Consider the following 21843-nt stretch of genomic DNA (forward strand, 5'->3'; position numbering starts at 1 on the left):
GCCTAAACTGCAGGAGACGCCAATGATTATCAGATCTTTTCTGAATACTTAAGTCACTCCATTTTTCATACATTCTTGCTGGCTGCATAAACACAAGAGAACAATTTGTGGAGAACATTCAGCCTAACGCTGTTGTATGTGACAGCTCAGAGGAAACCAGCAGAAAAGAATTCTGAAAAATCTTCCATAAAGTAAACCAATGAGAAATAGCAGTAAAATGTTTAATGCCTGTAATTTATTGTATACATACTCTGCAAAACTTATATGCATTTGGTGTGTGCAGAAGTACACACTTTCTTGACAGCACCAGAAAACAGTTAAGCTATGTATGAGTTTAACCTGATTTGTCACATTGTGTAAAAAGACATTGTGCACAAATGATATCCCCAAAGAAAAAAAATCATTGGCTAAAACTAGAAGCACCCTTATTTACACACTAACACTTTAATATTGCATCACACCCACTCACCAAAATAAATAGATGTACATTCATCACAATTTAAACACCAGTCTCTCCATATATTTATTTTCTTTCTGACATGTTTTGGTCTCCAGAAATATGCTATATCTAGAAATATGCATCAGCTACTAGGTTATGTTACAAAATGCAAAAAAAATAGAAAATTAGTTTTCCTGGACAATATTTTGGGCTTTACACAAAAATAAATCCAGATTTCCATAGAGATCTCATATACTTCTTGAAAGATTTTATTTTAAAGCACAGCACAGAGTTGCACACTAAGGCCTCCTGTGATATGCAAAACCCTGGCCTCCAAAAGACATCGCTGTAAAGTGAAATACAGCTCAAGTGTAAATACAAGACATTTTCAAAAAGTAGTCATCAATAGAAAGTGCCCTTCATTTGATTTAGCATTAGCAGTAAAGAAGTAGCTACTGTAATTGTGCAATCAAAGCCAGACCTGGAAGGGTTTTATGAAAAAGTATGTCATTTCACACTATCAAGTTTAAGGATATAGAATCTGAGATAGCAGAAACTGACCAACCTTTTTATACTCCTACATTCATTTTTTTTTGACACAATTTTGTAAAAAAGGCACATTGTCAAACAGTGAATTAAAAATCTAAAAACCAAACCAGAATTTCATTAAATACAATTAAATCATTAGCTTAACATCAGATCCTCATAAACCAATATAAGCATTCTTCCAGTTTTTCTTAGCCTCAAATTCAGATGCACTTTGGACAAGTACTGAAGTACTCTTGTTAGATTAATACTATTAATCTGGCAAACAGTAAACATTTTTGGATACAAGGTCAGCAATTAAAAACAAAAAATTTAGTTCCTTCCTAGCCAATTTACAAATATGCAAATGCAAACACATTAAAACCCAAACATTTGTACAAAATCTGAAAACCGTTAGAATCCCGTGCCAATTATGAGAAAGTATTTCTTGACCGTAAAATTACAAATGTGTCCTTGAGTAATTTTTCATATGAAACAGACAAAATTTAAGCAATGATCACTGTGTGAAGAAACAGTTATACAGTGTCTTAGGGAGGCTAGCAGAGTACATTCCAGTCACCATCTAAAAGACAAATGACAAAGTGCTTTACAGATTCAGAAATTTAACTGATCTTGCATGGTTAAATAATCAGAAAGTGGTGAAATAATCAGGTTTTATTTAACCTATATTTATCTGAAATGCAGATTTAATTCCCAACTGAACCAATTTTGAATTAATATATTTCTTTTGCTTCATAAGACTTTTTTCCCAACCAGGCAGGAAGCTGCTCACCACTGATATAGCTGTCTGGGTTGACAGACCTAGAGCCTTTCTCCAGCTAAAAAGAATTAAAAAGTAAAACACCCAGTAACTTGATCATGGTCCCATTGTCTTGAATGGATAATTCTAGGAACTACAACAGAAAATTTTAGATGGTCCCAATGAAGCAGAGTGAATATAACACACTTCTAGACAAGCAGTGAGGTTACACTATCTTGCATGGTCTCAAGTGCATATACTGAGAAACAGTTTTGTTAGTTAATATAGAAAGTTAAAAATACAGAGGAGCAATGATGGTATCTTCTTCTGGGCTCCCTGTCAGCTAATACTGAATTAATTTATAGAATCTATGCCAATAGCTTACTCATGTCAGTGTTTTACCGAGGCAGTGAAATGCTACACCATTGACAGAAAACATCTTAAAAAGGCAAATCTGTTTTTTCTTACATTAAGAGTCAGATGTTTAAACTTCAGCAGCTTCCAAGATTGTTCCTTACAGGTTGCTATCTGAACTGCTTCCTAGAAGCAGCACTGTTAAGAATAGTCCCCGATAGGAAAGGTTCCTTTGTCGTTTTTCTACAAGGCAATTTTTCCTTTTTATTCTTTTACTTCCCCCCTCCCACCAACAAACACCCAAAGCTCTTCTTGTACTTTTCCAAGTACTTCTAGGATTAAAACATAACAGCCTCAGCAGCTGAAGCCAGCGGTACTATCAATGGAGTCCTGGAGCTTGAGGCAAAGCTGAGTAGTGATACTGGTGAGCTTTGAAGGGCAACCTGGGGAAGTCAAAGTAGATGCAACACCAGATTTGAGCTTCAGACTCTCAGTACAACTCCTGTAGACTTACATGAACCCTGTGCTGATCGTAAACAAATTCAGTTACTGAAAGAAACAGTCTTTAAGTGCATAGTTAGAAATAATGTGCAAATACGGGCATTAAGGTAAGTAACTGAACTAACTCTCCTGCTATATATAACATTTTAGATTTTTGGTTTGATGAAATTAATCACAAGTATTAACTAGTTAACATGAAGTTGTTAATATTGAAGAGCTGCAAATACATTCTAACACAACTTAATTCTGATGTGCTTTCTAAATAGTAAGCCTAATTAGATAAATGACTGCTTCACATTTTAAATCATTTAACACATCGGATGTTTAATGCAAGAAAAAACATGTGCACCATACACAATTTGTAAAAGCAGCAGAAGCTGTTAAACAAATGTGAAGATTTACAGGGCAGGAAAAGAATTCCCAAGCATACGCTTGAGCCCAAAAGCACAAGTTACATACAAACACTAGAAATTCCTGTTTTCAGGGTGTGTATTTATCATACTGAATTAGATTGGCATTGAAATTCCAGACAGCAAAAGCCAACATAATCTTTTGGCCATATCTATAACTGTACAATTTGCAAGTGACATGCACTTCTCTGTTTAGAAATAAAGAGGTTCAAATTATTTTTGAGTCCTCAAATCAGAAAATATGCAGCACTTTATTGCTCTGAACATCTGTAGCAACAGCTGAATTTACACCCAAGCTGCTTCTGTACAGAAGATGAAATTTCAATACTTTGAGGCTCAAGTTGGGAGACAGTAGGATATAAAGCAATTTCTCTAAGCCTCAAGAAATATCAGGGAACAAGAACGGTATTCCTTTCTTTCAAGTGAATGCAAAATTGGTTTACTGGTATATGGGCCCACACAGTTCCGAGTCAGTGCATAGCTAGTCAATATTTCTGCTGGCATCTTGAACTGGTTTAATCAATGGAAACATCTATTAATTTTATTCCACTTAATATGCATTAGTGCATTAATTTCTTCATAAAAAACCAACCCTGGCAAGTATTAAAAATAAATATCTTATTTAGGTCAAACTAAAGCCTTGCTTTTCAGTACTTTAATCCCTTTAAATATTCTTTTGCCCTCTAACAAGCAAACGGAAACTGAAGTAGAATAAGAGATGTATGGAGGCAGAGGGTAGCAGAAACATGAACAGAGTCAACACCATAAGTCAGTTAACGTGTCCTCAGCTTCTTAGACTGTCTCTTCCGTTTTAATTCTTCTTCTTCCCGTCTCAATTCTTCCAAGTCCTCCTGAACACCGAGTCTCAAGCTGCCAAATAAGATGAAATCCTTTACACACTGCTACTCAAGAAACATGAAATTTGACTTCTACCCCTCCCCCAAGAAAAGCAATCCTAAAATTACAGCTGACTTGAGCAAAAATTTTAGATCCATTCAACAACCATAGATTTTCTCTAATTATAGCAAGAATACAGCTTTAAGAAAAGAAATCAAGATTTTATCCTTAGATTAGAATCAAATCTTGTGAGGGAAAAATTATTTAAAACTTTTGTTAAAAAAATCAAGATTGTGAAAAAACCTGATTTTAATACAAAAGATAATTTTTTCCAAAAAGAAGCTGCTGAAACACATCCATCAGTTCTTGCCAATGTAACTCTTACATACAAGTCATAGCAGGACTGAGTCTCATCAACTTCTGAGAGCCACCTAAACCTTTTACATGGGCAAGGGAGAGAATGGGTATGTCAAACAGGAGAGAAGCAAAAGATTTTGTTGCAACTTCCTGGCTTGAGGCATCATTCAGGTAGCTACAAGCACAACATTGCTCCACCCTCAGTCCATCTAGCTGCCATGACTCTGGTGAACAGGCCCATGGAAGAGACTCTGCTAATACAGCATGTTCTAGCTACATCCCTGCATAATTTCTTCAGCTTCCAAGAAGTCAGTATGTTGGAAGTGATACTTAGAACAGTATCTGCAATCACTGATCTCCTCTTCAATAAATAGGGCTGGATAGTCTTGCTGCTTTGATACTAGGAATGGGTGTGGCAAAGTTACCATTTCGTGATCAGCTACTGCCTCATTTGCAGCCCTACCAAGTGTGCCTGTGCATCCATAGTTCATTATGAAGCAACATAAGACAGTGTAGCATGCACCTCGATGCAAAAGGTTCAATCACATGACAATGAGGATTCAACTGTTCTGGGCTAAACTGCTCTAGTACAGGCTCTAAAATGGATTTTATGCCTAAACAAGCCTAGCAAAGTCATCCTGAATTCAGGAAACTGCAGTAATCCAAATTAAGAATAGAAACAAAAACATCAAGGATCTATGTGATAAAACTCTGGTTTGAAGCATCATTTTTCATTTCAACTTAGAACTTAACAACTATAATTCTAGTGGGCTTGCTTGGTTAGAAAGAGTTCCTCATTTCAAGGGTCATAATGCTTTTAACCAAACTCTCAGTGAAAAGCAGCTGAGCATTGAAAATAGTTAAACTCAATTTTACTCAAGTTTCTTATCTCCCCTTCCTTCGTGCTGCACATGTAGTTAAAAGTTAGCCAGGTATTCAACTCTGCAAAATCTCACTCTAGGTCTTCAACAGAGAATTTGGTCAATAGCAATACCACTAAAATTCCAGTTGTTTCCTCTAACTCCATTTAACAGATTATAGCTTTGCATGAGCTGCAACTATTCCCCCGGAGCAAGGAGGAATAAGGACACTGACTGTAACTTCAAAAAGATGCAAGTTTCCAATACTCAAGGCACCTTCTCAATAACAATATAAAAATTTCAGTAAAACAAAAAAGGTAACTCAGTATATTCCAATATTTTCCATTATCTATAAAAAACTCTTATAACTTTCACAAAGCTTGTTCCACCAGCCATTAAAAACCAAAAAGAAAATCAGCTTATGAACACCAGGTTTTATAATAGCGACTAAGAATTGTGCAGGTCTAGAGGCCAAAACCAATGGTCAAAACCATTATGAAATCATAATCTTCATATTTGAAATCACTGATTACAAAAGTTTGTCACAGTACTTTTTATACATACATAGAAATATACACACACAAACACATGTATATAGGTAAAAAAAGTAAATCTCCTTCCAGTCCTCAAACTAGCAGAATATTGTAATGTTTGGGACAAATTGAAGGGTTTAGCATTTCAACTGAAATTTAAAGTATTTTTAAAAAGATTTTGGGGCATAAGTTTTAGTGGTTTTTTTTTTTTTTTTTTTTACAAGCAAAGTTTGTGATGCATGAGAATGAACATACAAGATTTACTGTACCTACCACTGGCTAGCTGAGTTTCATCTTTACCTAAGCTTTCTTATAGAAAATGGTAAGGCTTATTTACCCTTGCTATAAAAAGCAGCAAATATCCACTCTAACTTAGCCCCATGAGTTGGGCAATAAACAAACTTCCCACTTTCTGAGTTTAAATCCGTGCATACCTCCTAGCTTCTTCTTTCTGTTGCTCTCTCCAGCTGCTCTCCATATAACGTAAGGCATAATCACTTTCATCTTTGTATCTGGAAATTAAATGTTAGTTTTCAGCACACTAAAAAACATGATAATGTACAGTTACGAATTCACATCCCTTCTTAGAAAGAAGAATTACCTTGCCATACACAGATTTTAATGTTTTGAAAGAATCTAAGTTACAAGCCTTTAAAATGCTTTCTTTCTTATACCTTATTGTCAGACAAGAGGGAAGTATTTAAATAAGCCAAATAAGAGCCTTCATTTTCCAGCAGTTCCTAGTCATACCAAGTTAGATCCTCTAAAAGAACAGCTAACACTATTGCATTTAGCAGTTCATATTCAGGCAGCTACATTTGATGAATTCTGAAATACTGCAGACTGCTATAGAAAGCATTTTAACATCCAATAATAGGAAAGAGTTGCTATGAATTATACAAGACAGACACTGAAGAAGCTGTGTTGTTTTCCAGCTATGTCCTATTGCATCAAATTTTATTGCTCCCCAGAAGAGCATGGCAGGCAGCGTGAAAATTCAAGGTCCATTCTGCAGAGAAGCAGCTCTAATCTAATGCTTGTTAAATTTCTGCAATGCAAAACCATTTTTGGATACCAGCACTTCCCCTATTTCTAAAATATTTTTATATATTGAACTCTATTAATTTCTGTTGTTCTGTTGCTTGTTCTACAATATCTTAAAATTGACATTTTTTCTTACCTTTTCCGGTCATAGCCAAATATTTCCCGAATATGTTTTGATATTTCTTCTTGCGGTTCCCCTTCATCTTCAATGAAGTCATCCATTTCAGAGTCATATTCATCATCATCATCATCTTCTATTTGTCTCTTGTAACTAATAGGTGGTCTTCCAAGACCTAAATGACAGGGGAGTGAAAAAAATCATTAATAACATTAATATAACCTTAATTTAACAGTACTTCTCCTTGCTATACCTTGGGCATGGCCATTTTACAGCTCTGGGCTTCAAGGTGGAACAGTTCTGCCTCAAGTTAACTAGCAATTCTCAGAAACTCAGTAAAAGGAAATACTTCCTCTAAGTTGTGCTATACAAGATTACATATCAGTATCACCAATGGCATCCTGAGGAAACTACCAGACAGAAGTCTATGTTCTTGTTCAGGGTTTTCTAGGCATTTATTTGCTAGAGTTCATGCTGCTTGACCTGTTCAGAAAAAAATTTTTAGAACTGCTTGCTTACTGATAAGGTGAATTTGCCAAAACACTTAAATATCAGTCACAGGTTTGCTGTGTGGTTTTAATTTTCATGTACCACTTTAAGCATCTGTTATTTAAGACACTACGAAGTTTTAAAGACTAAGCATAATTAAGCATTTCAGGAAGTGAATCCTTCAATTCTTTTCCTTCTAACAGCATTTGTATACCAACATCCATCACAGGCTGCTTAGTTTTCTTTCATGTAATACTTCACACCCCAGGCCTGTACTTCAAGGAATATGAGCACAGGTAAAAATAAAAAAAATGTTGCAAAGCAGAAAAAAGCATTCTACTGTTAAATGCACTCTTTAAAAGGCAAATATGGCATTTTGTCCAAGTCTTCCTAATTGCATCTATAATTGTCAAAGACCCTGAGTAACCTCAACTCAGACACATATAAAAAATACAAAACAAATAACTAAGTGAAAAAATTATTTGCTCTAGAACTTTATACCTTGTGGATGAAACACAGGTCTATGCCCTTGAAAAGATCTCATTCCATTTATCTGTCCATTGCTAGGTCTTGTGACTAGGTTTTTAGAAGAAATAGTTTCCGATACAACAGTACACTTCGGTTTTACAGTTGTACCCAAGCTGCTGCCTGGTCGCCCAGGTCCTGCACTTGGGCTTATGCCTGGCCTTCCTGGTCCTGTTCCCAAGCTGCTGCCTGGTCGCTTGGCTCCTGTGCTTGGGCTGATGCCTGGCCTTCCTGGTCCTGTTCCCAAGCTGCTGCCTGGTCGCCCAGGTCCAGTGCTTGGGCTGATGCCTGGCCTTCCTGGTCCTGTTCCCAAGCTGCTGCCTGGTCGCCCAGGTCCAGTGCTTGGGCTGACTCCTGGCCTTCCTGGTCCTGTTCCCAAGCTGCTGCCTGGTCGCCCAGGTCCAGTGCTTGGGCTGACTCCTGGCCTTCCTGGTCCTGTTCCCACGCTGCTGCCTGGTCGCCCAGGTCCTGCACCTGTGTTGCTGCCTGGTCGCCCAGGCCCTGTGTTTGTGCTGATGCCTGGCCTTCCTGGTCCAGTGCCCAAGCTGCTGCCTGGCCGCCCAGGTCCTGTGCTTGAGCTGCCAGTAGGCCTTCCAGGTCCCATGCCTGAGCTACCGCCCAGTCGCCCAGGTCCTGGGCTTAAACCACTTCCTGGCCTTCCAGGTCCCACGCCAGAATTGCTGCTTGATCGCCCAGGTCCTGCACTTGAACCGCCACCTGGATGTCCAGGACCTCCTTTTCCTAAGCTGCTGCCTGATCGTTTTGCATTGGAGTTGATTCCATGCTGAAGGGCTGCAGCATTTCCTGATTTTGTATGGGCAGACTTTTTCAGGCTGGATTCTTTAGCAGATGGTAGCCTCTGGGCCCCATTGGCCGCTGGTTTTGAGGGTGGCACATGAGAGCTTGAGCCAGACTTTCCAATACCATTGACGGGTAATTTACTATGACTGCTACCAGTAGAGCTTTTTAAGGAGCCATTTTGTGAGTTTTTTTCCATTTGATCAAATCTAGAGGAAGATGAGGACCGTGAGTGTTTTTCAGTCAATGCTGGTGCTTTGGATTTCTTATCAATACCACTCATAGAAGATGACAGACTGCCTTTTGGTGTGGAATGTTTATCTACTGAGCTTTTGCTAAGTTTTGCATTTATAGATTCTTTCTGAGAAGTCACTTTTTTTGAAGAACTGGATATCCCTGTATTCTTAATCTCCTTCTCACTTTTCTTATGCATTTCTACTCTTTTGTTTTTGCGTCCCAAATACTCCCTCTCTCTCAATTCTTCTGCTGTTCTGGGTCTCTCTTCTACCTTTTTCACAGCTTTTATTTCCACCGGTTCATATTGTTTTTTTTCAGCAAGCCTTAAGAGCTCTGCAAAGTTCAGAGGTGCTGGTGCACTTTTGGGAGGCGCCTTTGGTTTCACTGCAACTTTGGATGGTTTCTCTTCATATTCGTCTTGCTCATGCTCAGATTCAGTCTGACTGTATTCAAGTTGCTCAGTTTCATCTTCTGTTGCATGCTCAGCCTCTGGGGCCTGAGTAACATTCTCACAAGTCCTCCTCTTTTTAGGCTTCTCTTCAACAGGAATGCCATTATAGCCATAAAAATTATCCTTTGTTCGTGAGGCCATAGCTCTTGCCTTTCTGTCATGTTTCAGTTCAATACGTCTAGCCAAGAGTTCTTCTTTCTTTCTTCTTTCTTCCAGTGCTGTAAAAGAAAACCAGGAGAAAGTTATGCAAAAGCACTACTTTTTATTTCAATTTCTTCCAAACAGATAAACTATTTAGGACAGTAATTTAAGGATATCTGGTGAACAGCTATTCAAAATAGACCAGAAAGTGATCAGAGGTCTGCCAACAGGGCAAGCTAACCAACCTGAATCAGCTACCCCAACAAACAAAGGTGAACAATTAAGTCAAATGCTGCTATTGCAAAACCCACTAAGGTGATTCAACCGAAGCAGCTCTCCAGAATGCTATGCAAACTAAGGAGAACTACTGTGTGAGGAGGTACAGGACTTATGGGATCTCTGGGTAATGGAAGGAGTTCTGAGACCGAGCAAGAGAATTTTGAGACTGTACAGAATTTACTATCAGATGTTTAAGGGAAGATGAGGAAAGGGAGAGAATCAAAGAGTATTGGGGGGATAAGAATTGGAAAACAGGCTGAGTGTGTGTGTAGAGGGGTGTAGGGGAGAGACAGAAGCAGACAGCTACAGATAAGCAAGCTGCTGGTCACTACATTTGTCTGGTAGAGCCCTGTGCCCTATCTCCACAGTCTGTCCTATATTCTTACTGAACTGTTTTTAGCTATTTTCTGCATAAGTATGCTCTCTATCTTAAGTCCGTGTGTGATCTGCTGACAAAATTCAGGGTGAACTAGCTGGTGAATAGGATGAGAGGTCTGAAGGCCAGATACTGGAGAGACCAAGGGAATGGGGGCCAAAATCAGAAAGACTCAGGAAAAGCATCAATTTTTAGAAAATGGATTGGGCTACTCATGCTTTGGGTGCCTTAAAGGTACCATGCCCTGCCTATGTTATTCTGTTGTCAAGGGCTGTGACTGTACAGAGTGAGTGTGCGTGCATGCCTATGTGGAATTCATGCTCAGTCTTGCTTCTGGCTGGACCTGGCAGCAGGGATAAGGAGCAAGCTCATGACTGGCCCAGGAGAGGAGAAACACCCTGAGCCATCCAGTCCATCAGATTTGGTTACCTTTAACAAAACATTAACATCAGAAGCAATGCAGTATTAGTTTATTCTATAGACTATTTAAAGGAAATACAATACAGTGGAAAAACTGTGGCTCAAACAAAGCCTCTGCCATACAAATTTAAAATTCAGACTGTATTGCCACACAAGATTAAGACGCAGCAACAGGAACTCTTACCACTTTTTCACACAGATAAAGCTTTTCAAAGTTAAGTTACCAAAAGTCCAGATGTTTTTTTGCAATATCTCTTCACCTTAACTACTTCTTGATCTCCAACAGCAAATGCTAGTGTAGCTGATTAATATTTAACTCCTTAGGAAAGCATGCAAACACCCCTAGTCCATCCTTAGTCCTGGATTTCCCTCAGCATCAGTTACGTGCTTAAATTCCAGAAACAGATGTGTAGCTGTATTTGCAAGAGCTTTGAATAAGGTGACAAAGTCTCAAAGAGTCAATGAAAGTCTCCCATAGGAAATATTTTGGACTGTTACCTTTTTTTCTTTTTTCTTCTTCTTGCCGTCTGAGAAATGCTTGCACTGCTGCAGACTCTACACCCTTGACTTTTGGAACCTTTTTGGGAGGACCAACAGCCAAACTGTACCTTTTCTGCAAAGAACAAAGAAATATGTCAGAAAAGTTAAGAAATGTAAAAATCTTGAAGTTTTTAAAACTGAAGAGTTGTGTAACAGTCATATACTTGACTTTAAGCATAGAGATGGTACAGAATAAACAAACAATGAATTCCCACTGAAGCTGAGAGTTGTGACGGATACACTTGACTCCTAGCCATACTTTGGTTCAGGCTAAGGAGCAACAGGCCTCATGTCTTTGGGGTGAACTTGCAAGCTAGAAAGCCTCTGGCTCACGTATAAGGGAATGAAGGTGTCTTGAAAAATATTTTGAAAGGCAGTTTCAAAACCCAAAAGTGCAAGATAACCAAAGTACAGAACAAGATACCAGAGCTAAAATGAAGACATCTATCTTGTTTATACTATTGACTAGCAGCCAACTACTTCACCCTATAAATATTACCATCAGGATGGGCCCAGTTTGGGCTCTCACTGAATTGCAGCTGGACTGCATGCCAGGTGACTCTCCTCTTGAGCAGGGACACCTCTCAAGGTTAGAGATTCCCTACCTGGGACTAAGAGATCCTTCCTTACCCAAGGCAGAGAGATCCCTTACCCGTGACAGATCCTCAGTCAGTGACTGATAGCGTGCTGAATTAATGTTATGAAACATTATTAATCCATGTAGCTACTCAATATTATTATACACATTGTATGGATACTTCCATTAGACATAAACCGTTGACCAAGTCCAAGACTAAGATTGGATCCAGCCATACCTAGGCTCCAAAAGGCATTCAGAAAGCAAGGGGGTCCACTCTGAACCTCGTGACTCAATGGGAGGGTCCTCCTTACTCTTTGCATCTCCAGTCTCTGTATGAATCATTCTAACTCAATTCTAACTCAATTTTCCTTTGTATGTTTCTTCCATGCAGTAATTAATAAGGTGACCCCTGCCATCAAACTTATTGAACCTTGTTAAATCACTGTTAAAACTTTGTTGAATTCCATCAGAACTTATTGAACCCTGTCAAGTTATTTTATTGATATAAAATATGTTCCTGCTTCTCTTTTGAGTGAGGTGCATTGCACTCATCAGCTTTCCGCAGGAATGAACAGGAAACCAGAAGACAGGTAGGAAAACCAAGAGAAATGAGTGAAATGCACTAGACTGAGAAGGAATGCAACAGCTGCATCAGTAATGGAATAAAAATACTTCAGTTCAGCCTTAGTCTTTGACCAAGCAGGAAACAAAAGCAGACTACAGCCGAAGCTGCCAGAATCTGTTCAATTCCAGACTGCAGGTTTAAGGTCCATTAGGGCTTTCAGATTTTTTTGGACACTCATTTCAGTTTCAGGTTATCTTATTCAGTGAAAATAAATAAATCAACTCAAAAAAATGGAATTACTCCAAAAGTAAGTTGGAACTGACTTCACCAGCATAATTAATAGGTTGATCTAAAACCAGTGATATTGATTTTAGTTCCTGCTGCAGTGATCTTAAACAGAAGACTATTGTACATCAAGGAGTTAGTGATCCACATACCAGTTGACCTGAAGAGGCGCAGGCCTGCACTCTACTATACTTACCACTTGAGACCACTCAATGAACTCAGCAGACTAATTGTGACAGAATATTCAGCCCCCACTTGGCACCTGGCAATTACACTACTTGCATGTGGTGTAATTTGCCTGGAGAAGAGAAGGCTCCGGGGAGACCTTTTTGCTGCCTTTCAATACTTAAAGGGGGCTTATAAGAAAGATGGGGACAGACTTTTTAGTAGGGCCTGTAGTGATAGGACATGGGGTAATAGTTTTAAACTGAAAGAGGGCAGATTCAGACTAGGTGTAAGGAAATGTTTTACGATGAGGGTGGTGAAACACCGGAACGGGTTGCCCAGAGAGGTGGTAGATGCCCCACCTCTGGAAACATTCAAGGTCAGATTGGACGGGGCTCTGAGCAACCTGCTCTAGTTGAAGATGTCCCTACTCACAGCAGGGCGGGTGGAACTAGATGACCTTTAAAGGTTCCTTCCAACCCAAACCATTCTATGATTCTATGTCTCATTATATCTTGAAGTGAAGCAGCATGTTTTCATATAACACCCTTTTCCTTGGCAGTGGAAACGATAGAGCTGTTTACTTCCAAGAACATCCTATAAGAGCTCTAAAGACTACAATGCTGGTGATCCTTACCACAGACAGGATTTGCACAGCTTGCCATGCCTAGATCTCTGTCCAGTCCTGTACAACTTGGGGTTCCAGCAGCTGAACAGATGTAAAGTTATCTATGCTATCCCCTTTTTTCTTCTCCTGTTATCTCCACTAAATGTTATTTTAATCAATATGTTAAGAGTCCGAATGCCTTTCTTACTGGGATCTATAACGAACACTTGCACTAGTGTGCTACACCTGTTCAGACATTACCTTTCATAAATGTACCAATTATCAGATTGGGCTTTAGAATGATAAAATGGAAAGAAACAAAGACTTTTTTGGTCTTCTTCCCACAGACTAGAGAAGACAAACAAAGCAATGAGAAGGACAGAGACACTTGCAAAGATAAATACAATGGAAGCCAGTTAAACCCAGAAGCAGATGGAAAGCAGAAGAATACATTTAGGAAAAAAACTATCTCTATTTGAGGTTTGAGGGTTTTTTGGATTTCAGTAGTAAGCCAATAGGTTATAACCTAAACCAAGATCTTCCACATGGAAAGTTAGGATCCTCACCAAATGAGAGAGCTGTGAAATACGGCCCCAAATAAAAACAATATCACCAATAAAAAAAGCCACACAAGTCAGTATTCCCATAAATATCTTCCTATCCTCATATAGCCTTATGAAACTTAACTAACAAAATTAAAGTATCTGGTAAAGATACCTACATCCAAGTGTTTTAGAAGCAATAATCAGGCAAGCTAGTAGCATAACTCCTTATAGATTTCAATATCACCCAATGGAAGCCTTTGTTCCAATTTCTGATTCACTGAAACAGCAGCACATGAATTGGATTGGATTCTTGGATTACTTTCATTACTAACATGCAAACCCATACATTATCTTGTACATACGTGCACTAAGAAGTAAGGTTCAGAGATTCATTTCTAAAATGCAGCCAAAATGGGCTCCAAGAAGGGCAGCTACAAGACCAGCTATTTGTAGTCACCTTTAGTAATTTCTGAAATGACTAAAACAATTACAAAGATACATCATCCACGTACATTGCACTAGTAAAACCTGACATCTTGCCTCATCACATTAAAGACCTACTACAGTCAAGCTCATTTACTGAGATTCACCTCTGCACAAGAGAGTTTACCACAATCTGAGAACTGATTTTGTAAATCCTTATCACTTGGAGAAGCTCTAGCTCTGAACAACTTTTGGTACTTACAACCGAAGTAATTAGGATTGATCATCATAGCTAGGACTATTTAAAGGATAAGAAGATAGCTGGAGCTGGGCCCCTCTCTTCTGGGAAGCAGAGATCCTTCCCTCCCCGAATTGTGTTGTTTACACCAAAAGTATTCCAAGACCTAATTGTTCAGGAAACCCGAACCATGATGCAGTACTGCCTCTCAATTTTTGCTCAAATATAGCCCATGACTCAGTGGCCCAAAGTAATCTGGCACACTCCATCTAAATCAGAACAGATAAAGAGGCAAAGCAATCCATGCATTATCAGTGAAAATCCTTTCAGAAAAAGGTTGAAGCAAATTAGTACCTTAGAAACAATCTGAGGTACTCTGTAGTATACTTGTCTTAGTATAATGTCTCTGTAAATTACCTTACTCACAAAGTTAAACATGTCATGTTTTGCCATTGGTAACCTAATTTGGCAAAGCTTGGTTTAATTATTCAATTTCTACACAGTTTTTAAAAACAGATAAAACAGAGGATTTTCAAAACAGAGGATATGGTTGGACTCAATCTTAAGGGTCTTTTCCAACCTAAATGATTCTATGATTCTGAAAGAGTTTTAGGCCTAAGGAGCACCTTTGAAAACAGCTAAACAGCAGGGACAAATGGAGATTGATCTATCCTGTTAGAAGCCTTATAAAGAATTAAAGTGACAGGGAAGCAGTTTTCAGGCTTTGTTTTGCTGCGCTATGACCAACAGTCCTATCCAGGAGCAGGTTTGTAAAGCAGCTTGACAGACATGCTGTTTTCTCACTGCCACTAATACGGCAAATTGTGCAAAATTCAAGATTTAAGTGTCTTCCTTGTCAGTAGCATTTCTTGATATTGACTTACAACTGAAAACATAGCTACACATTCATAAATGAATACCCATTTTCTGTACTGTGAATCACTACTATTGTTGATAAACATTTTGTTCACCTTCATTTAGAAATAGCATAAAATAACCAGCTTAAGTGCAGTCTTTTTAAAAGCACTGAACCATGCACTTGTTCCACAAGCACTGATAAAGTGTTTTACATACAGTGCAAATGAACATGCATCAGATTCCAGGTAAACCAGACAAAATAAGCCAGGGCATGTCACAACTTTATCATCCAAGCAGCAGCTGCAGTATTCTGGCTTTTTATAGCTATTGCCAAGTTGGTTAAATCAACAGAGAAACAGAAATGTTTAGCCTTTAGGAGAGGGCAGGTCAAGCTGTTCCCAGAACCCTGCACTACTCAAGTTGTAAACACTGATTATCTCTCTGGGCAGCACCTAGTGACAGCTCTAACTGAATACTGCTGAGATACACAAAGTGGGCACTGCTTTACCCAAAGGAAAAAGTAAAGGCTTTGGAAGTGCCTTTCTTCAACTGTGTACCCTCAAGAAATAACAAGTCTTTTCCCACCAGTGAGCAGTATTTCTCCTGAGGTTTCTCATTTTTTACCTTAATCTCTGCAAATCTTGCCATACCTACCTACTCAATAACTGGCTCTGCCTGGATCTGACTAATGGTACTTTAAGAGTATGGTGAAAAGTCCATTACAGTGCAAAATCTTATTTGTTTTCCACTTACAGCCAGAATAAACTGTTTCAGTGGGCTATCTAGCATACAAAGTTACATGACTGACAAAGCAGCAGATTTTTCTCTGAAAAGTATACCTCAAAACAAAAAGACGAACTAAAAAAAGATTAGTATTAATATGGTAACTAAATAAAAAAACCCAGGCTGTATGTGTCTATACATTCACACATGCATACTGACTTGTGAGAGTTATATATCAGATATAGTTTATATACATATAAATAAGACATCCATCCCTTAAATGCAGAGTGCCGGTGTCTAGAGCCAGCCTTGGCCAGCTGGCAAGCACCAGGTCACAAGTTTAACTGTGTAATCTGTGTAAACTGTTTTGATGTCAGCATTCAAGTGCCAAATCTTGGACTGTAAAACAGATTTTATAAAATAATTGTAAACTTTGTGGCATCCAAATGAAGCCCCAAAAGGTCTAGACCAAATACTAGACCCAGACACAAGCCAACAGAAGTAGTATTGCCTTTAACAATGATCAATATTTACACAGGTAGCAATGCGAGATATGAGGGATCAATTCTGCCAAACCTGATTCTCAAGTAGAGCACCTGTGCAACTAATCACTTTTGCTATGGGCCTGTACACACAATGTAAAGACAATTCCACTTGTGTTATCCAGCATGGGCAACCTGCAGAAGTTCTCACAGGGTGGGATTTTTTTGTTTGCTTGTTTTTCACTAGCAAGTTGTGACCACTGTATGATGTTACAACACTTTTCCTATTCTTCCTTACCATTCATCAAGACATGTAGCCTTCTCCAATGGGAATTCCCTGTTTCCCCCTAAATATTCTTCAGGGTATAACTTTCTGATAACATCACTAATGGTTCATTCACCCAGTTAAGCAACATATACATCCTTGTTTGTGTCACTCCTGCAATGCCCTAATACTAGTTCCTCAAAAGGCAACTTTCCAAGTTGTAAGTGGTCATTTGTGTTAACTGCCCAGGGGCCTCTGCTATCATCCTGTACTGGTACTTCCAAGGCCCCTGCTACAGTCTTATCACTGTCCACTCTGCAGACACCATGCTGGGGTTACCAGCAGCTCATTCTGCAGTTAGACTTTCTTAGAATACATGCACATAATGCTTTCTTAACTACTATTATCAATATCTAGTTATGACAAAGTAAATGGTAGTTACCAAGCATGCTTAAATTTGTTTGATCCTCTTCAGGTTTAACAACCCCTACCAAGAGAAAGGCTTTACTGATAAGAGTATTTTAACTATCAGCTCATACTGTTCTCATCTCCCAAAACCAATTTAACAGGGTCATACATTTTACTCCTAAAAATGCAAAAATAATTTTCTTAAGATTTTGCAACTGCTGTCACAACACCCAATCTGAACCATTAGCTGAAAAAATGCAGACATTTCTTCTGTTAAATGTTGCTTCACGTAAAAAAAAAATTTAAAAGCATATTTTATGCTTTCCTTTCTGTAGTGGTATTGTGGTCCCCATTTTCATCTGCTTATGCAAAAAGAGAGACTAGGAATAGGAAAAGCTGAAAGTTTTACACATTTTAGTCAGTGTTTGCAAGCACGTGGAACTTAACTATCAAGTTCAGTCAAGTTGAGAGTAAAAGCCCTCCTCACCCCTTGACAACTTTTTACATTGCGTATCTTGCAGTTCTCCTCATGTGGATGCTGATACAATACAAGGCATTTCTAGGCCCTGTTTTGAGACAAGTTTTAACCACATAACAAATGCATGCACACCAATCGAATAGGAGTCTGATTCTACAACAGCAATCTGTATTTCACAGCCATTCTCCATATTTCTCTTGCCTATGGGCAAACATTGAATAGTTTGTAGATTAGAATTTCATGGGCAGGCTCTGTAACACACAGGGTCTTCTGAACAAACTCTGGGATTTTGCTACTGTTTTACTTAGCAAATACTTCATTTCTGGTAGCTACCTGTATCTTTCAACTTTACCAGAGGCTATTTTGTAACGATTCATAATCACTATGTATCAGTCAGACTTAAAATGAGACTTCAGCAAGTGCTGACGTGGATGACAAGCTGTTTCAGTTCTGGGTCACCTCCTCGTGGTTAAATGCTATTCGGTACCAGATTTTTTTGTAAGTTCTGTACACCAAAGAGTCATCCTCAGTTCAAAGGAGGAGGGAGCTATAAGCGATCATTTCTAATAAATTATTAATGACAATAGAAACAAGGTGAAATAAAAGAATGACTTGGTTCCAACTATGCTCAGTGTGTTTTAAAAAAACTGCAATACAATTTCATACTTTTAAGAATATCTTCCATTACAAACATCTCAAAGTGCTTCACCGCATCCATTATGTCACATAAAACTTGCAGCATAACAGAGCATACCAATTTCACTAAAAAGAGAAGAGTGACATAGAAAGTATTTAAATCTTACTGAAATCAACATTAAATCTCATAACTGGTATCATGTCTAATCAAAGCAAGATCACATTGGAAATCTAATGAGCTACTAATATGAACACATTAACAAAATATATACACACAATACTGAAGCCCCTATGGAACGTTATGTGAGAAACTGAGGCTCTTTTCAGCAGCTGCTATGAAGATTATTAGCAACACATCATTAATAGCTTATACACTAGTTCATATATGTACAGTTTTATTTAGAAACAAAACCTGATGCAACTAATAGGGCACTGAAAGGCTGATTTCAGCAATGTTCCCTTTGAATCTGGATTTCCATAGGGAGATGAACAAGCAGATCCATTTTTACAGGGACATGATGCAATACCTGTTTTATGCAGGTCCCTCTTTTACGAGACCATATTATTTCTTAAATAGAGTTTTTCTATACTTTCTGTTTTTGAGATATATATACTCCTTGCGCATGTTACTCTATTTTTCATTACAATAGGCATGGAATATTTACTTTAGTGCACTGTAAAGTTTATTTTAAACTTCTCAGAGAAATTCAGGGGATATGCTGATTAATGCAGGAACTAACATTTCTGGAAACCTGTTAACTTTACATACCAGTAGATTTTATAATTAGTCTGTATGGTATTTTTAATAAAAATATTTAAGATTAATTATATTCTTCTTATACGAACATATTTTATGTACTAGCTTTAATCTAGTGGAGTTACTTTGATGTCCATTGATCAGAAAACCTCCACAGGCCCTCTTTTGAAGCCTAACAGCTGCAGATAACCTCAAGCAGTGCCAAGTGCAGCTCCACTTTTGCTGAGAGACTAAGGCCAACTTTACAGTTAAAAGCTGCACCACTAACGTGCTAGAACAGCAGCAAACCAAACTGCTTCAGCTATGGATTGAATTGCACTCTCACTCTGTGAGTTAATCAGGTAAGCAAATCCTAATCCTGCCTTTTCTAAAAAAGGAGTAACAAAACCCTCCTCCATTGCACAACAAGCAGGATTGCCTCCCTCCACCATCACATCTGCAATAGAGAACATGGCAAATATTTCATCAATTCATCATCACGGTTTATAACTATGTGACAAAAAATAGTGGTACAGTACATTAAAGCTGCATGAGAAAACTAAGAAGGTAAAAAGTTTTAAATATCTGAAGTAAGAACTACAATAACCCAATTACAATTTAGTGGAACAGCTTGTTTTAAGAGTCATAAAACAGGCATTTAAATATCTTGAAGTATTTATATATTTGATATTTTCATATTTATGTTACAAACCAAATTTCTATGTAGAGGCAGAGACAAACTAAATCAGGCTAATATTAAAAAGTACATTTTATAAGATTTTTTAAAACATGATGGAATCTGATGAATTACACGTATCTACCATATGGTTCGTCCATAGTATCAACTGGTCATGATATTAGTGAACATTACCAAAGTTTTACTAGTGATATGGAGAGACTGAGATACTCTCAATTCTACAGTGTCTCCATTTCAGCAGTGACAGAACTAAAGAGTACGCTTTTTCTGGTTTTCCTATAGTTTATGGTAAAAACAACTACCCCTCTCATTTACACTGGTTTAAGCGAGCTAATCATAGAAAAGTGTTTCCCTAGCTGGTGGCTACCAAAGAGAAAATATTTTTTATCCAAATAAGCACACATGACTTACAATTTGGGTCCTGCCAAAGGAATGAAACCCAGTATGCTAACGTACCAAAAGGCCACAGGCCCTTCCTACTGCCAGACTTCATTCAGCCAAGTAAGTGGGTTATTTCGTACTGAGTCAACACAAAACTGATATCTTGAGTTAAAATACAAACTGCTGAAATACAGACTTCAGAATAATATTCATAACAAACCAAATGCCTTTCACCAATCATCCCCATATGGTTGTTGCAGGCTATTCCTTAGCAATGGATACAAAGGTATTGGACAACGCAGCACATGCATCCAAAACTTGTCACTCTTTGTCTCTGACCCGCATTTGAGACGTGGCAGATTTCTGTTTTCAGAGCAAACAAAAGGACTTATCCGACTTTTAACCACAACCACTGCCTTCCCCTGCACCACCATTTCTGCTCTCAGGATCTCGGTGTTTTCAGCGACCAGAAGGCGCAAACCCCGGCTGCCCCTTCCCAGCTTCAGGCGTGCCGAGACCTGTTGACAGAAGCAGCCCCGCTTCGCCCTCCTGCACACAGGCGCTTCTCCAGCCCCCAGATGCGAGTACCTCCGGATTGCGAGGCGAAAGGCCCGGCCCCCGGCCGGCCGGACAGTCTCCGCGAGTGCCAGCCAGGCCCGTAAACCGGCTTCCTCGGGCGGGTTCCCAGGCGGGGGCCGAGGCGAGGGGCAGAGGCCCAAGCAAGACCCTCGACGCCCCGTGAGGGGAGCGCGGGGCGGCCGGGCCCACCAGCCCCCGTACGGCCCGGCGCAGCCCCGAGCCGCCGGGAACCGCCCCCCCGGGGGCCACTAGAGTGCGGGCAACCGGGGGGGACGACGCCTCAACGGCTGTAACGGCCACCGTGCCCAGGCCTCACGCCTCCCCCAACCCCCCCCCGCCGCCCCCGAGCTCACCGGCACCGCGTTCAGCCCCTGCTGCTCCGAGGCCATCACGAGAATATTGCGAAAATCCATGGCTGGCTCGGGGAGGGGGGTGAGGCAGCCGCCCTGCTCCTCCCCGCTCCCCTCCGCGCCCGGCAGAGGCGACGCCGGCCGGCCGCCTGCCCCCGCCCGCCGCCCGCCGCGCCGCTCGGCTCCGCTCGCTTCCGGCCGCCGCCGCGTACCCTTTATATCACCTCGCCTCGCGCCGGCGTCACACTGCCCGCGCGTCACTTCCCCTGTGACGAGCGCCTCGGCTCCGGAAACGCGTCCGCTGGAGAAGGCAGGGGGCGGTGCGTGCCTCGGCCTGTAGCGGCGGCGGCCGTGCCTCTCCGGGAGCCCCGGGGGAGTGGTGGGGCCCGGGGCCGCGGCGAGGGCGGGCTAATAAGGGCCACCGGGGCCGCCCCCGCTCTGCCCGCAACCCTCCGCAAGCAGCTGGCGCCGCTGTGGGGCTGATGCTCGGTTTTGTCCCCTCGGGCTCCCCCGGCTGCGCCGGGCCGGGCCGGGCCGTTGCGCACCTCAGTTTCACCCAGAGAAACACCTTATCAGCCCCCCGGCCTTGACATAGAGACGTGTCAACGAATCAACATAAATTGCTACTTTTTTCTTTCTTTTTTTTTCTTTTTTTTTTTTTTTTAATAGCAGCTCTTGGTGTTTCGGCGGCGGCGAGGTTTGTGGGGGTGTGAAGGGGAAAAGCTGCCTGGGGCGAGGGCGAGTTGTCTGAGGCGCTCCCTGACACCTGCCCCTGTCCCTCTCGCATTCCCGGTGAGCACTGCCAGCTCAGCTGCAACTGCCAGCTCAGCTGCTGAGGGGATGGCAGC

The 21843-nt window shown here is 40.3% G+C and overlaps 1 protein-coding gene across 1 annotated transcript; it reads right to left on the reverse strand.

Moving 5' to 3' along the window:
- Positions 1-215: 215 nt before the first annotated feature.
- Positions 216-21103, reverse strand: SPTY2D1 (SPT2 chromatin protein domain containing 1). Its single transcript, XM_050897191.1, has 6 exons — positions 20999-21103; positions 10953-11067; positions 7729-9456; positions 6757-6913; positions 6011-6088; positions 216-3859 (listed from the first exon to the last, which is right to left on the reverse strand). The coding sequence occupies exons 1-6, from the start codon at positions 21056-21058 to the stop codon at positions 3763-3765; spliced, it is 2235 nt and encodes a 744-aa protein (XP_050753148.1). The 5' UTR covers positions 21059-21103; the 3' UTR covers positions 216-3762.
- Positions 21104-21843: the final 740 nt, after the last annotated feature.

Source organism: Gymnogyps californianus, chromosome 5, assembly GCF_018139145.2.
Source record: "Gymnogyps californianus isolate 813 chromosome 5, ASM1813914v2, whole genome shotgun sequence".
Lineage (NCBI taxonomy): Eukaryota > Metazoa > Chordata > Aves > Accipitriformes > Cathartidae > Gymnogyps > Gymnogyps californianus.

Coding starts and splice junctions, on each gene's coding strand:
- SPTY2D1 (XM_050897191.1), bottom strand. CDS start 21,058: ATGGATTTTCGCAATATTCTCGTGATGGCCTCGGAGCAGCAGGGGCTG. Junction 11,068..20,998: donor AGGGGCTGAACGCGGTGCCG/GTGAGCTCGGGG, acceptor TGTTCTTTGCAG/AAAAGGTACAGTTTGGCTGT. Junction 9,457..10,952: donor AGAAGAAAAAAGAAAAAAAG/GTAACAGTCCAA, acceptor TTTCTTTTACAG/CACTGGAAGAAAGAAGAAAG.